Source organism: Neophocaena asiaeorientalis, unplaced genomic scaffold (genome assembly GCF_003031525.2).
Source record: "Neophocaena asiaeorientalis asiaeorientalis breed wild unplaced genomic scaffold, Neophocaena_asiaeorientalis_V1.1 scaffold121, whole genome shotgun sequence".
NCBI classification, from domain to species: Eukaryota; Metazoa; Chordata; class Mammalia; order Artiodactyla; family Phocoenidae; genus Neophocaena; species Neophocaena asiaeorientalis.
In genome coordinates, this window is record NW_020172142.1 from 1,659,798 (window position 1) to 1,677,592 (window position 17,795).

Below are 17,795 nucleotides of genomic sequence, written 5' to 3' on the forward strand. Positions count from 1 at the left end.
CTTGCAAAATTAAACAACAGTTTGCTGTTACCAATAATTCTTAATAAATCTCAACTACAGATAGTTCAGGATTGCATAATTTACAGGAAAAAATATGTATATAGCAATAACTAATTATTGAATGCCTAGTACATACCAGGCACACTGTCTATGTATTTTTATAGTTGTGTAATTCAAAATTTATCAACCTAACAAATACAAAATTCACTTATGGACAACCATGATCCAATGCCTACATGGGCCACTGGATACATCTGACAATTCACAGTCACAGGTACCTTTACAAGATTTTCTACTAATAATCAGTTAGACACATCAGTTAGGCATATTTCAACATTCCAAATGATTATCATGAAAAATACCTCCATGTCAAAAGTTCCTACAAATCTGCATATGCCTAGACACCAAGCAAGTCGGCCAAAATCAGTACATAGAAAATTTTAGGAAAACTAGCTTTTTCACATCTTATAGGTAAACTCTTTGAAAACGCCAGATGTAACCTTTGGGTGTGTGTGTCCAGCTCTGATTTTAACTGAACCAGAAAGTAATCACCTGAAAACATTTCATAGAGCAGGCAGCCCAAGGACCAGAGGTCACTGGTAACGGAGAAGTCAGTACCCCTCACAATTTCTGGAGCTGTATAGATAAGAGATCCTAAGAACAAGGGAGAAAGGACAGCTTTGTTAGGCGTTTGTCCTGTTCCCAACACAAATCAACCTAGGAGAGACCAGGTGAGGTGAAAAAAGATGGGAGAACACGCACATAAATATAATTTCATGCATATTTCACATTTTTTAAATGTTTTCTAATATTAAGGTCCCACTTCCCAAGACTATGTGAGAATATATAAAAATACAAAGATTTTGAATATTCACCTGAGTAAGAGGTGTGGCACATTGAGGTGCATTCTTTTTTTAAATTAACAATGCAAATAGCTGAAAGAAAAGAACCTTTGATTGTAGTATTTTGAATAGGATAGGTTAAGTTATGCAGCAGTAAGCACCCCGAATTCCCAATTACTTAACCACACAGGTTTTCTTATAACTGAAACTACAAGTCCCTCACAGGTCAGCCAAGGGGCCCCGACCCTCACAGTCAGTCCATCCAAGACCCAGGCTTCATTTCAACCATGCTTCCTCAATCACCAAGGCAGGGGCAAAGAACGTAGCAAATTAAACACTGGCTCTTAAAATTCCCAAAGAGACTCGCATCACTTCTGCGCACACTTGGTGAGCTTTGGCAGGGAAGATGCAATCCTACCATGTAACCAGAAGAGGAACAGAACAGGACCTATTTGGTGAACAGCACTAGTGTGTATCATGTACACTTGATACAGAGTTTAGTATTACATAGAAACACCAAATTCTAGAGATAGAAAGTTCCCTTGCTTACTTATGAGAGCAGCTGAAGCCTGGAAGGTACTCTAACATCCTCTAAGTCACAGAGCTGGGCAGTAACAGAGCACTCGCCAAAACCCACAGCCTCCCACCTTCCAATGAGAATGTTCTTACCATGAAGTGAGTAATCACCAATCCCTTGGAAAAGAGGTTAATGTGCGCCCACCATGGGGACTGTTCTTAGATTAAGCTCAGAAGTAATCGAGTGTCACTGCTAGAAACTCTGACATTTCTTCACAACACAGCCCTCTTCCCCTTACGAAAGGGGAAAATTTCAAATACACATTCCTGAAACATACTGCCCTCCTTGGTTTCTGTATAAAAGCATAGTCCATAATACTCATTTTCATAGGATGCCACGGAATGATATTTGGGGATTTAGAAAGCCTTCTTCCTGGGCGTGAAATCTTACTTCAAGACTGGCCCTGCAAGTTAAAGTTCCTCACTTGTATTTATGGGGCCTCTGTTAACCCGCTGCTCCCCCGCCGTCCCTTTCCCTCATTCCTCTCATCCATGGCCATATGACTACCAAGCCCAAGGATGCCACTCTCTCTCTCAGTGCCCTTTGCTTCCTGGTGAGTGTACCAGAGCTTCGGTGGTCCAAAGTCTCAAGTACATACACCAGGAACTTGAGGAAAAAAGATCTTTATCACTTCTATCAAAAGTTCTGGTATAAGAAATATGACTTCACACTCTCCCCTCAAGCACAGCAATCTAACTGCCCAGGCCCCATCTCACTGACAAACCACCTCCCAAGGACGCACCCTTAAAAACCTTCCTTACTTGCAGAAGAATATCAGCTGCTCAACAACGCTGAGTATCTCCTGAGCCACCAGTGTATGCCAGACACTGTTCTAAGTGCTGAGGATACAGCAGGAAGGGAGACAAAACCCCCCTCCTTATGTTCTAATGAGTGGTCAGTGATAAAGCTAAGGATAAGGCTTTGTCAGAGGTTCCCTGCACCTCACACGACACTAGAGCCACACGGAAAATGTAGGCCCTGGACAAAACCATCCATAAATCCAGACTTCTCCTGATCATTTTTAATACATTTTTTGACTGGCAACATAAAAGGTGGACGTTATCTCCTAAACACGTGACTTGGGCGGCCCACAGCTAGAGTTCTGACCTGGAAGCTCTCCACGTACCTTTGACTCTACTTTTCATGTTTTTCTTCAGTGCATTTTCCCCGCTATCACCTCCTCCTTCTTCTGCTGCCACCAATGCAAAGAATTCTTCCAAATTTTCACCTTCCACTTTGGCCAAGCAAAAATTACTAAACTTCAGTGTGCCAGGCCCTTCCAAGAGTATCTATAAAGGTTAAAAAACAAATGTGTTCAGAAACAAATTCTATTCAATTTGCATTTCCATCCGTACCTCTTGTAATCTCACTATAGAACTCTGAGTATTGGTTTTCTTGCTTCATCACAACTCAGAAAATTAAATGCTTACAATTTTTTAAAAAAAGAAGCGAAAGAAACATACATTCAACATTTGACTAGTAAGAGAATCAAATATTAAATTGTCCCTTCTCAGATGTAGATGAAAAACACATCGTTTAACCACAGAGGGAAACCTCAGTCTTTTGGGAAAGATAAAAAGGAAAGTATATGAAACAATCTATACTCACCTATTCTCAGTGACAGTTGAAAGAGGATTTGGAAGCCCACCTGTCCTAGGGGTTGTTCATTCAAATGAGAATGTATGATTTAGGGTTGAGACTAGGGTGTTGAAGTTAGAGATCTAGATTTGAGCCCTAGGTCCACCACTTACTGGCAGTCTGACCTGCAGACTTTACTTAACCTGTGTAAGTCTGTCTCTTCACCTACAAAATGGAAAAAATGATACTTAACTCTTCGGACTGTTGTAAGGACTGAGGCTATACACGATGCAGAGGGCTTCTGACAGTGACTGGCACGTGTTAAGTGCACAAGTCTGCTGATATAATTTGTGATTAGAAGTTATCTGTTGATTGTTGAAATCATACCTTTATCTCTTCCTCCCTGGCAATGGATCAGGGGGCTTCTTGGTCCTTAAAAGCAATTTAAAGTTTACCCTCAACTTCTAGTCACAAATACTAAGGATGTCAGTTAGTCTACAACAGTGACCTTTAAACTTTTTTTTTGAGCAGCCTGGAGGCCTTGTTAAGAAAAACTACTAGTCCCTACCCTGAGAGTTCCTGATTCAACAGGTCTGGGGTAGGGCCCAAGAAGCTGCATTTCTAACAAGTTCCAGGTAATGCTGATGCTGCTGGTACAGGGAACACACTTTGAAAACCACCGGCAGGGGGCAGATAAAAATTTTAAGTTAGTAAATATTTTGGACTTTGCAAGCCGTAAGGCTTCTGTCCTGATTATTGAAGTCTGCAGCCACTGACAATACATAAATGAAAGAATGTGGGTGTTCCAGTAAAACTCCATTTACAGAAACAGTCATCCTGCCGGAACTCTGCCAACCCCAGTTCTGGAATAAAAGTAACCTTACTATCAGCCTGAAGCTCCTAGGTTATAAAGAGCTGATACTAGACCTCACTAAAGAGCTCCCACACAGAGGTTGGTACGTTATAGCCTCTAGGCTTGTATAAGCATGAGCTAAGAGAGGTTTTTATGTTTCTGAACAGTTGTAAAAAAATGAAAATCAGCTAATATTTCTTGACATGTGAAAATTACATGAAACTGACATTCCAGTGTCCATAAATAAAGTTTTATTGAAACAAAGTCACACCCACGCATTTACATATTGTCTATAGCTGCTTTCAGGGCTGTAATGCAGTTAAGTGGTTATAGTCTTGACACAAGTATATGAATATTTCAACAAGAACTTCTATTTGTTATACAGAATCTTTACGGAGCTTTTTGTAGGTTTAATTAGGTTCTTATATAGATGGCCTAGAAAAATGTTTAACAAGGAAATATTCAACTTTTCATTTCATTGTGTTCACATTAACAAAGGAAAAGAACTAGCAGCTAAGACCAGTAACACATACAATCCCTAAGAAAATGTCCTAAAAGTTTAACCTAAATATAATGCATAATCCTCACAATCTCCCTGAAATATCTCCTTCCACATCACAGGCAAGAAAACTAAGGTACAGAGAGAGAGAAAAGGTAACTTGTCCAGGGCCCACAGCTTCTAAATATCAGTGTTAAAGTGGCTCAGACTCTAAGCAGGTTTTGCGACTCTACTACACTGAAGCACGTTTACTTATGGATAATTAGTTTTACCAGAAAAGAAAAATATTTGACCCATAATATCAGGAATCATACGTACATAGCCAAGAATGTCATCATCAAACTAAAATAATGGCTCATAACTGTGTACTATAATTTAAGAGCAAAGAATCTTATTTTACTGATCTGTTGAGCTCATCATTCACCATATACCTCAAGAGCAATAATAATTACTCAGAGAACCCTGAAAGGAGGGGAGACTTCACTTTCTAAAAGCTACTTCAATAGGTAGCTAAATAGGAACCTAAAATATAGTACAATGTACTTCCTTTTGTTTAAAAAAAAAATGTTAACTTAAAATTTCAAGATGTTCTATATCAAAATTGTATCTAAAAATAAAAACATCTTTGAGGAAGCCCTATGAATTGAAACACAAACAGGAAACCCAAACTTTCATGAATTACCTTCCCAGGAGAAATGTCACAAAAGAGAATGCCAAGTTGATGAAGATGATGTAATCCAGTAATCAGGTCAATCCCAAATTCTCTTACAACATCTTCTGGGAGGTTTTCGTCTTGAGCAATAACCATTTCTAAGGAACCACCTGCAAGTTGATTAAAATCACCCACTTTAACCCACCAATATTACACAGTGCCTCTGGGAGGTTCCATGCTGGGACCTGAGCATTAAAACATGATCAAATCAGTATACCTGAACAGTCTGGCAGGGGAAACATACATGTTAACAAACAGTGGTCCAAGCACCGTAAATGGAAACCTCCACGCTCCAGAGCCAGCTCAGGGAGAATGACTGCTCAGACTGTAAGAACAGTCAATAAATAAGCCAGTGGGATGAAGGGAGAATCACTCTGGTGCTGTGATTTCTCACTCCAGATCCCTCAGGAAAGAAACAGCTACAAAAATTAGTGTTAAATACTAACCTAAGCTGTGCTCTTTAATCACACTGTGCAAAGTACGGTTACGTTTACTCCTGTGCAAAGTGAGGTCACATTCTACAAGAACTGCACAACAAAAAAAGGTGCTCTTCCTTAATAGTCAGAAAATCACAAACGCTGACGTACACCACTGATGAAATAAAAGGCCAATGGCAGACACACTGCAAATTCCATTTCTATACCCTACCAGGGTCCCACTCACATCTCCTATCATCTAAGTGCCAGAAACAAACCTTTTTTTTTTTTTTTTTTTAGGGTCAAGATTATAACAGGAGTCAAGTTCAGAGAAAGTGAAGTCTTAGCCGGCATCTGAAAGTTCAATCAGAATTAGTGCAATGAAGGTAGGAGTATTTTGGGGTCTGTTCATTTTGTTTGGCGGGTGAGGAACCATTCCAAACACAGGCATAAATTAGAGTTAGGCTATTACAATGGCCAGGGGTCACAAATAACAGCAGAAGCAAAAAGTACAACAGGTTGAGTGCCCTGATCACCTCAAAAGTGTGTACATCTCATGAAAGTAATTAAACCACAGACTCCTCCTATTGATTCAGAAAAATAAAATGCAAATAAATTATTCCAAATAACCTCTTTAATGACTGTATTAAATTCTTAAGTGCCAGTATGTAGGAGATTCATAAAGCTATAATATATTTCATCTTAATATTTAATGATTTATTATTACTCAGTGTATAAATAGAAGTACACTAACCATGGTACTTGTTACATTTTTTCCTAAAGACACTGCAACTGAAAGCCCAGATAATACAGTATCTATGTATTTAGTCACCTTTCTTCCTGTATATAGTCCTAGAAAGTTATAGCTAGCAAGAGCTATAACATGTTATCTCTAATTATTGCTAGGTGGTGGTATTTGTTGATTCATCTTTGTATTTTTCCATATTGCTTAAGTTTATAAGAGCAAGTATCCTTTGCATAAAAAGATAAGCACTTTGTAAACTAATTAGCTAATAGCTAGTTGACCTAAAATACTTTGCTTTTACTGAATGGGAAAGCTTTTTTGATCAATAATCACTAAAAAAGATTTCTAAGTGTTATATAGGTGATTTAGCATTATTTTATACCAAAGTAAAGTTAACCCCAAATTGAATTTTACACGTCTTCCTCTTACCAAACACCTTTGCCCTTTTCCAGTCCCTAATATCTATCAAGCAATAGGTGTTCAAGTTAATGTACTCAATAGTATCAACACTGCTTATATTTGTAATAGAAGAAAAATGGAAAATAGCAAAAACTATATCAGGGCTTCCCTGGTGGCACAGTGGTTAAGAATCCACCTGCCAAAACAGGGGACACGGGTTCGAGCCTTGGTCTGGGATGATCCCACATGCCGCAGAGTAACTAAGCCCGTGCGCTACAACTACTGAGCCTGCGCTCTAGAGCCCATGAGTTACAACTACTGAGCCCGCGAGCCACAACTACTGAAGCCCGCGAATCTAGAGCCTGTGCTCTGCAACAAGAGAAGCCACCGCAACGAGAAGCCCACTCACTGCAACAAAGAGTAGCCCCTACTCACCACAACTAGAGAAAGCCCGTGCACAGCAACAAAGACCCAACACAGCCAAAAATAAATAAAATAAATTTATAAAAAAAAAAACTACATCATATGTTTTTTCAAAACTATATATTGTGGCTACAATCGTAGCACTTCTTACATGATCTTACCTGTGCAGAGTTCCACGACTAGCCAGAGATGATTACTGGTTTCATACCATTCATGAAAAGTTACAATATTCTTGTGTTTAATTTCACGGGTGAGACGAACCTATAAAAACACACAGCATTCACACTAAAATAAAAAAGTTCTTAAACCCTTGCATCTATTAAGAAACACCTAAATACACAACTGGGAAATAAATAAGAAAACACTGGAATTTATTCAGTGGAATTCTATACAGACATTAAGAATGATGGTTATGAAGGCTGGTAACATGGAAAAATGCTAATTCAATGTACAGTCTTTAAAAACAAACAAAACCTTGTACGAAAGTTTTGTGTATTTGTGTAAATTAACATCACAAAAGAATATTCATAGGAAAAATGACCAGACGGTATACATCAAAATAGCTGCCGTTATGAGGAGAATTACTTGTGTTTTTAAATTCTTTCTACTTCTCATTTTCTATCTCCTATATTAAGTACCCAGTACTTTCATAATGAGGAAAAAAGAAATAATTTTAAAGGAAACAAAAAAAAACCTTTAAGTAAGAATAACCTAAAGGCTCAAAAATACAATAATAGTTAAACAAGTTGTATATTAATAATTATTATTAGGCCAACATTAAAGTATTCGTTGAATTTTATAACATGGAAAAATGACGTTATAATGTTAAGTGAAAAAAGCAAGAAATAAAATTATGTAATACCATGATTAGAAAAATTTTTAAAAGCCCATAGAAAAAAAGACAAGAAACAAACCAAAAAGAACAATGATTGCCTTTGGGTGATACAACAATGCTGCTCTTTCCTTCTATTCAGTTCTTTACATTCTCAAATTTCCTATAATGACAGTGTATTACTTTTACAATATTGAAAAGAACTCTCAAAGCCTTCTATTTTCTTTTTCAGCATATCCTTAGTGAATTCTAATATTAATTCACCTAGATTCTTAAAAGAGGAATGATTACCGATCTTAAAATGTACATTTCCATTAGATTATAAGAATATTTATGCACCAAAAACAAGAGTGAATTCAAAACTCAACAATAAAGATGCAAAAGCCAATAAAATAAAATAGAGTCACATATAAAGAACTTAAAAAAAAAAAAAAAAAAAAGATGCAAAAGCCTGTCCGTTTAAAAACGCTAAGTTGCTTCTGGAATTTTTGCTTTCTCCCTTTAAAAGTCCCATTAAATATAGGAACTAAAACCACAAAAATGTATGCGAACCATCAAGACTCAGAATTGCTGATGACTAACTTACCAAAGTGCTTTGCACCCTTGCTTTCTGATTTTCTTTAAAAAAGAAAAAAAAAATTACAAATTCTACTGTCACTCAACACAGGCTAACGGGCCCATAATTAGTAGAAATACAGAGCTCCCCATTTTAGAAATGGAATTTGGGGACTTCCCTGGTGGTCCAGTAGTTAAGACTCCATGCTCCCAGTGCAGGAGGCCTGAGTTCGATCCCTGGTCAGGAAACTAGATCCCGCATGCCTCAGCTAAAAAAAAGAAAAAAAGATCCCATGTGCCGCAACTAAGACCCGGCGCAGCCAAATAAATAAATAAATATTAAAAAAAAAAAACAAGAAATGGAATTTGGCACACTCTAGGAACAATTAGGTGGGCTCATACTGTACCAAAAATAAAGGAAAATGAATCTACATGACTTAGAAGACAGAAGAGTAGAAAACCAAGCATCAGAGTGACTAAGAAAGAATTTGAAGAGCACCTTGTAATAGATCCCTAATATAAGGCCAAGAGAAAATGCGCAGAACCGTCAGTGAGCAAGTTTAAAGGGATCTCTGCTGATTCTGGCACAGAAAAGGGAAGGTCCTAGTGAAAAAATAAAAGAGGTACAGAAATCCCGACAGAATTCAGGCCACAGCACACCCCTCCGGACCCTCTTGTACACTCAGTACATGCCAAGTACCCACTCTTCCAGACGCTGGGCTGCCAATCTCACCCTCCACCCTCACCGCAACCACCCATCTGGAGCCTGTGCTGGCCAATGCAGGAGATACAGTGGCCAATACTCACCACAGATGGCTACTGTGCTCTTTTGAGGAGCAGTTGGTCTGAGCTGGGACGAGCCCCAAGTGTAAAATACACACCAGATGCTCAACACTTAACATCAAAATTAGAAAAATATCTCGATAACTTTATACTGGTTGCACGCTGAAATAATAATACTTTGTATATACTGGATTATGTAATATATATTAATAAAATGAATTCCACCGATTTTTCCTTTTTCATCGTAGATACTATGAACTTTAAAATTAGATTTGTAACCACAAGGACTTCCCTGGTGGCGCAGTGGTTAAGAATCCACCTGCCAATGCAGGAGTCACAGGTTCGATCCCTGGTCCAGAAAGGTCCCACATGCTGCGGAGCAACTAAGCCCACGGGCCACAACTACTGAGCCTGTGCTCTAGAGCCCGTGTGCCACAACTACTGAAGCCCACGCGCCCAGAGCCCTTGATCTGCAACAAGAAAAGCCACCACAATGAGAAGTCCGCGCACCACAACAAAGAGTAGCCCCCGCTCACCACCTAGAGAAAGCCCTCACACAGCAACAAAGACCCAACACAGCCAAAAATAAAAAATAAATAAAAATGTCTGTAACCCCCATTATATTCCTACTGGACAGCATTGCTAGGTTTTTTCTTTTTTTTTCGGTACGCGGGCCTCTCACTGTTGTGGCCTCTCCCGTTGCGGAGCACTGGCTCCGGATGCGCAGGCCCAGCGGCCATGGCTCATGGGCCCAGCCGCCCCGCGGCATGTGGGATCTTCCTGGACCGGGGCACGAACCCGCGTCCCCTGCATCGCAGGCGGACTCTCAACCACTGCGCCACCAGGGAAGCCCTAGATTTTTTCTTTTTACTGATAACTGTATTCTCTCCAAAATCTCTTCCACACACCCTAGTCCATGACCACCACTCACTCACTTTCCAGCTCACTCGCTCTAGTACTGCTATTCCAGTTCAATTCAACCCTCCACACACTCTGCATACACCCAAGGCACTTAAGCAGACACAAACCACGCTGACTGAGCTACCTTCCACTGATGATTCCCAATCTCAAATGGCCCCAGCTGGTCTGTTCTCCAGGTAACTAATTCACACCTTTTCTTTCCTCTTTTCTAGAACACTGCCTTCCCCTTCCCCCATCTCCTAACTGAAGGCTTAGATTTTCACCTCAGAAGAGAAATTCCTCATGTTCCCAGCTCTGAATCTACCAACTACTGTGCACCTTGCCCCCCATATACCTGTCTTCCCTTAAACTGTTCACACACCTTTCAAAAGCCAACATCTCCTCATGTACATGAGGATGGCTGTTTTAACAAACAAAAACCAAACGAAACAAACAAACAAAAAAACAGAAAATAACAAGTGCCTGCAAGGATGTAGAGAAATGGGATCCCTTGCACACTGTTGGTGGGAATATTAAATGGTATAGCCTCTGTGGAAAACAGAGTGTATATTTATTTCATGGGTGTGGACAAATATGTAATGACATGTATCATACAGAAGAGTTTCACTGCCCTAAAATCCTCTATACTCCACCTATTCATCCTTCCCACTCCTCCCCCCGCCCCCCAAACTCTGGTAACTACTCATCTTTTTACTGTTTCCATACTTTTGCCTTTTCCAGAACGTCATATGGTTGGAATCATACAGTATGTAGCCTTTCCAGATCAGCTTCTCTTACCTAACAACGTGCATTTAAGGTTCCTGTGTCTCCTTGTGGCTTGATAGCCCATTTCTTTTTATTACTGAACAGTATTTCATTGCATATATGTAGCAGTTTGTTTATTCATTCACTTACTGAAGGGCATCTTGATTGCTTCAATTTTGAATAAAGCTACTATAAACATGTGTGTGCAGGTTTTTGTGTGGACATAAGTTTTCAACTCTTTTGGGAAAATACCAAGAGTTTGATTGTTGAATTGTCCAGAACTCTTTCCATCGTGCAGAACTGAAACTTTATACACATTAAACAATAACTCCCCATTTCCCCTTTCCCTGGCCTCCGGCAATCACCTTTGTACTTTGTTTCTGAAAGGTACCTCGTATAAAATGGTGATGGCTACACAGCAATATGCACGTATTTAATATCAAACTGTATACTTAAAAATGCTTGATGATAAATTTTATTTTATGTGTATTTTACCGCAATAAAAAAAAAAAGTTGGAAAAAAAAAAGCTAGGTTTGGTCCAAGGAGCCTGGGCTGTAAAGTTGGTACAGCTACTGCAAACCCAAGTCACTCTCACCCAATGTCCTGCCTTTGGAAAGCTTCATAATCATATACTAAATTTAAAAGTAAGTGATCTAATATAGAGTATATTTTCCCTGACTTACAAAAACAAACAACAAAAACCTAAGTTGCTAATTACTTGGGTATGTTTATTAGTCATTATTCAGGATTGGTGGCACTACAGAGAAAAGGCTGCCCATTCCAAATTGAAAATGTGCCATTTGCTATAGTGAGTTCAATGGCTTCTGTTTACATACTACTTACTCTATCTGATCATAACTCTGTTTTTCCCAAAGGGAGGGAAACATACTTGACTTACCCAATTGGTTATTTCAGGCCTCTTGCACTTATCAGTACAGAGAATAGCTACAAAATTGATTGTTCCCTTCCGTCGCCCTTTGTAGACAACTGTCTTGCTTCCTCTGCCAATCTCTTCATACAGAATGAAGTTTTCCATCTCTGGGCTGACTTCTCACGTTTGATAAAATGGCAGCCTAATAGCATCTCTAGCTCCTAAAAAGTAAACAAAAATGACACTTAAAAATGCAAGCTTGAGACTTCCCTGGTGGTGTAGTGGTTAAGAATCCACCTGCCAATGCAGGAGACTCGGATTCAAGCCCTGGTCTGAGAAGATCCCACATGCCGCAAAGCAACTAAGCCCCTGCACCACAACTACTGAGCCTGCGCTCTAGAGCCTGCGAGCCACAACTACTTAAGCCCACGCACCCAGAGCCCATGCTGTGCAACAAAAGAAGCCACCGCAATGAGAAGCCCGTGCAACGAAGAGTAGCCCTCACTCACCGCAACTAGAGAAAGCATGCACACAGCAACGAACACCAAATAACAGCCAAATAAATAAATAAATTTATTTTTTTAAAATGCAAGCTAGTTGCATGATTAATTAGCCTAAGCTATTTAATATGTAAATAAATCTAATAATTCTATAAATTCAAAATATTCACCTACAAATGTTGAATACAAGTCTTTTTCATAGAATGAAAAAAGGAAAAAAATAAACAATTCACAAACTAATATTCAACGCCCTAGTAACAAGACTTTAATAAAAATAATGAAAATGACAGCTATTTCCAATACATGGAACAAAATCAGGGAATGAGTGAGATTTCAGCCAGTGTATCTTGATACCTCTCTTACTTTCTCTGTTACACTGGAAAGCACTTTGTGTCAATATCTGTATAATGAATGGGGTAATATGCCCCACCTAAACCCAAATGATGAGAAATGAGACAATGTCTGTGAATACACTCTATAAACAAATATGGAATGATAGTACATCTATCTAATCCATAAGGATTGGCGTCAATCCAAATATTATTCGAAGCAAATAAACTACTGGCTGAGCAAATTACTGGCTCCTGGGCCAAATCCAGCCTGCTGCCTATTCTATAAATTAAACTTAATTGGAACATAGCCATGCTCAATCATTTATATATTGCCCAAGGATGCTTTCAGGCTACTATGGCAGTGTTGAGTAGTTGTAACAGAGACCCTATGGCCTGCACACGCTCTAAAATATTTACTATCTGGCCCTTTACAGAAAAAGTTTGCCAACTCCTGTTTTAAGTCAAGAATTTTTTTTTAAAACATCCACATCATTATCAAAGATAATGAGTTCATTTTCTTTGCCAAGAAAAATCCCCTAGTATTCCTGAGTGAATAACAATTTGATGTAGTCTTTTACTAGTCTAGGTTTTTTGTTTTTTTTTTTGTGGTATGCAAGCCTCTCACTGTTGTGGCCTCTCTCGTTGCGGAGCACACGCTCCGGACGCGCAGGCTCAACGGCCATGGCTCACGGGCCCAGCCGCTCCGCGGCATGTGGGATCTTCCCGGACCGGGGGCACGAACCCGTGTCCCCTGCATCGGCAGGCGGACTCTCAACCACTGCGCCACCAGGGAAGCCCACTAGTCTAGATTTTTAATTAAAACTGAAATAAAATAATGGACTTGATATATTAAACATATTTCCAACAACAAAGTTATTTACTCAACCAAAAACATCTTTTAAACTGGCATCTCTTTGGGAGGATTATACATGCTAGACTACATAAAACTTCCCAGAAATTATCCAAGCAGTAAGATATCCTCTTTAAAAACAGCTTATGTTTCCGTATGGTACCCAGGAAGTCAGAACATAGCAAAATCCCTATGAAACAGAATGTAAAAGAGCAATAAATTAATGGGTATGGGGTTTCTTTGGGGGCAAATAAAATGTTCTAGAATTAGATAATGTGGATGGTTGTATAACTTTGTAAATACACTAAAATTCACTGAATTGTACAATTTTAAAGGGGCTGAATTTTATAGTATGTGAATTTTATCTCAATATTTTTACTGAGGTATAACTGACATATAACAGCGTGTAAGTTTAAAGGGTACAACGTGTTGATACATTTATACATTATAATAGTGTTAAGTAATGCTATGATGGTAACCATCTCATCACATAATTATTTCTTTTTTCCGGCAAGAACATTTAAGATCTAGTCTCTTAGCAACTTCGAAGTACATAGTACATTTTTGCTGACTGTGATCACGATGATGTACATTATATCTCCAGAACTTATTCATCTTTGGTTATAAGCCATACAGCAACAGACAGAGGAGCAAGATTTGGCCGGTAGGCAATAGTTTACTGACCCCTGTCTTCGTATAGGAAACCATTAATCTAAGAATCTAGGAATAACTCTATCATTCCAACTTCCAATGAAATTAAAACTTACTGCAAGATGGGAAAAATTCTACTATAAAAGCTTGTAGGCTCATGGACTTCCCTGGTGGTGCAGTGGTTAAGAATCTGCCTGCCAATGCACGGGACATGGGTTCAAGCCCTGGTCCAGGAGGATCTCACATGCCGCGGAGCAACTAAGCCCCTGCGTCACAACTCCTGAGCCTGCGCTCTAGAGCCTGCGAGCCACAACTACTGAGCCCGCGTACCACAACTACTGAAGCCCACACACTCTAAGGCCCATGTGCAGCAACTACTGAGCCCATGTGCTGCAACTACTGAAGCCCATGTGCCTAGAGCCCGTGCTCCGCAACAAGCCACCGCAATGAGAAGCCCGCACAAAACAAAGACCCAATGCAGCCAAAATTAAAAACACTTATAGGCTAGTAATTACATTTAGTCATTTGGATTATAAACCTGGTATCTAGATCAAATAAGAAATCAAACTATTAACAGCGAAATTTCTAAATTCTAAGTAGAAAAAATGTGGGACAGTTTTGAATTTAAATCAATCAAACCCAAAACAGGCACAGATAATATCTATTTTAAGAAACAGTTTTACTAAGTCCCTTTTACATTCCTCTCCTCCCTGAAACCCACTCATTAAAAAGAACTGTAAAAAATTAATGAACATGTATAACTGAATTACTCTGCTGTACATCTGAAATTAAAACATTGTAAATCAACTATATTTCAATAAAAATTTTTTTTTAATTAATAAACAGAAACACAGGAAGATAGCATCCACTTCCTAAAGCTTTTGGCCTTAAAGGGACATAAGGTCACCAAAGAAAAACTGCAATTTGCCCAAACCCAGGTTTGATATTTAGGGCATCTAATATCAGAAAAAGGGCTACACCTAGACCCAGATAGACTTCATGGCAGCCTACGTTTCCCAAAACCAAAACTAAGCACCAGCTGTGAGGTTTTCTCAGGCTAGTTGGTTACTGCAGAAATTGGATCCCACATTTCGCTTACAGCCAAATCTCTACGTGTTTTACTCAACAATAACAACCTCAACCCAATCTTTTGAGAAGGACCACAAGACACAGCCTTCAAGGCCTTAAAATAGAGTTTGATGAACCTACCTGCCCTTGGGCATCTCCATTATCATATTCCCTTTTTCTTTTTTGTATATGAAAAGGAAGAGCATGCCTTTGGGGTAGTCACCCAAAACCATGGAGACCACCATCAGCCCAAAGAGTATTATAAACAGCACCTGGACCCTGTGGCACAGGGATACCCCTTTGCCTTAGAGCCATTATAGCCACTGCCCTTTGGTTAAGGCCACTGGGAAAATCATGTGGGATCCCCTTTAACCATCTATGCCTCATGCAATAGCTCTCCTAAATTCTCATTACACTCAACGTTTATCAGCTGGCCTCCTCACCGCCTATGAAATCCTTTTGTTAACTGCCCCTCCCATAACTCTTTTATTGTTGTAATAACTTAACCTGGCTACTCTTCTCCCCTCCTTCACCAACAAAGTACCTCTCCACACGAACCACCTCATGGTTCTATAAGAAATTCCACTGGGTAAACGTGACTTCTCATAGTTCACTGCTGGTTATTTTAAAGGTGACAACGGCAAATACTGTGCTGGGTATGCTATTGCAACTCCTTTTGATGTTGTTGAGGCAGCATCTTTACCTATGGCTACTTCAGCCCAACATACTGAATTACACACCCTTACAGGGGCTTGTAGTTTAGCCAAGGACAAAAGTGTCAATATTTACACTGATAGTAGATATGCTTTTAGAGTAGCTCATGATTTTGGAATGTTAGGGAAGCAATGTGGCTTCTTTACTTCCAGTGGAAATAAAATTTTAAGTGGCCCCTATGTTCGGGAATTATTGAATGCAATACTTTTACCTGCCACTTTAGCTATTATTAAGATTCCAGGGCATTCTAAGCTTGACTCTCTGGAAGCAAAAGGAAATCACCTTGCTGCTATTTCTACAAGGAATGCTGCCCTTAAAGGGGCCAACGGCAGCCAAACCTCTGTCACGGTCCAAAGAGATATTTCTCCAAATGATAATTTAGAAAAACTGGCTAGAAAGGCCCAACTGTTGGCCTCAGAAAAGGAAAAACAAGATTAGAAATTCAGGGGGTTCCCTGGTGGCACAGTCGTTAAGAATCCACCTGCCAATGCAGGGGACACGGGTTCGAGCCCTGGTCCGGGAAGATCCCACATGCCACGAAGCAACTAAGCCCGTGCGCCACTACTGAGCCTGCATTCTACAGCCTGCGTGCCACAACTACTGAGCCCATGTGCCACAACTACTGAAGCCCGCGCGCCTAGAGCCCGTGCTCCACAACAAGAGAAACCACCGCAATGAGAAGCCCGCACAACGCAACGAAGAGTAGCCCCCGCTCGCGGCAACTAAAGAAAGGCCACATGCAGCAACGAGGACCCAATGCAGCCAAAAATAAATAAATAAAAATAAAAGAAAGCTGCCTGCTGACTTAAAAAAAAAAAATTAGAAATTCAGCAACTGTTGGTTTGATAGAAGAGAAAGCTCTGGATTGAACTAAGTAACAACAGTCCTATGGGAGACCAAGATCCCCACTCCTCACCACTGTACAAGCTGCATTAAAGCATCAGTCTACTGACAAAATGATAGCCTTCATGAATCAATACTGCTGGGGAAACATTAAGAAGGCCACAAAAGGTGCCTACCTCACTTGTCAAAATACAACCCATGTAGCCTGTGTGTACTGCCCCGGGACATTTTCATCAGCATGATGGACCATTTGAGGTCTGGCAAATGGATTTCATAAAACTTCATCTAGTGAATAAAGTATGATTTAGTCACGGTCTGTACGTTTTCACTGGACTTCCCTTGCAGACAGCCTACTGCCTCTTAACGTGGCTAAAGTCCTTTTGGAAAAGAGTATCGCCACTTGGGAAACTCCTCTCAAACTTCATAGTAATCAAGTAACCCATTTCACAGGCCAGGTGCTTCAACAAGTGTGCGCTGTTCAGCTGGTTTTACAACACTTACACTTTACTCACCATCTTCAATCCTCTGGTTTAGTTGAACGTACTAACAGCATTATGAAGACTCAATTGGCAAAATGTGTAAAGACCCTCCAAACACCTTGGCCAAAAGCATTGCTGTTGGTCCTTCTAAATCTCAGATCCACCCCTTTTGGAATTCAGAAACTCTCAACCTTTGAGATCATCAGAGGACACCCAAAGCACTTGTCTCCTGCTTCTTACGACCCACAATTAATAAAAGGAGAGATACTCCAACATTGAAAGATCTAATTGTCTCTATTAAAAATAACCATGATGGGCTTCCCTGGTGGCGCAGTGGTTGAGAGTCCGCCTGCCGATGCAAGGGACACGGGTTCGTGCCCCGGTCCGGGAAGATCCCACATGCTGCAGAGCGGCTGGGCCAGTGAGCCATGGCCGCTGAGCCTGCACGTCCGGAGCCTGTGCTCCGCAACAGGAGAGGCCACAACAGTGAGAGAGGCCCGCGTACCGCAAAAAAAAAAAAAACATGTTTTGGTAGGGTGGTCTTTTTAAATTTATTTTATTTACCTTTGGCTGTGCTGGGTTTTTGTTGCTGTGCGCGGGCTTTCTC

The 17,795-nt window shown here is 40.0% G+C and overlaps 1 protein-coding gene across 2 annotated transcripts in view; it reads right to left on the reverse strand.

The window, feature by feature from the left end:
* Positions 1-17,795, reverse strand: part of ULK4 (unc-51 like kinase 4) — a 511,648-nt gene that overhangs the window by 490,410 nt on the left and 3,443 nt on the right. The window contains exons 2-7 of one of the 2 annotated variants that reach the window (XM_024753910.1): positions 11,779-11,972; positions 7,206-7,305; positions 5,032-5,171; positions 2,546-2,708; positions 876-935; positions 553-654 (exon numbers count right to left, since the gene is read on the reverse strand). In XM_024753910.1, coding sequence (XP_024609678.1) covers positions 553-654; positions 876-935; positions 2,546-2,708; positions 5,032-5,171; positions 7,206-7,305; positions 11,779-11,916 — 703 coding nt within the window. In that variant the 5' untranslated portion in view covers positions 11,917-11,972. The remainder of the gene's footprint in view (positions 1-552; positions 655-875; positions 936-2,545; positions 2,709-5,031; positions 5,172-7,205; positions 7,306-11,778; positions 11,973-17,795) is intronic. The other variant, XM_024753918.1, reaches the window with a different exon arrangement.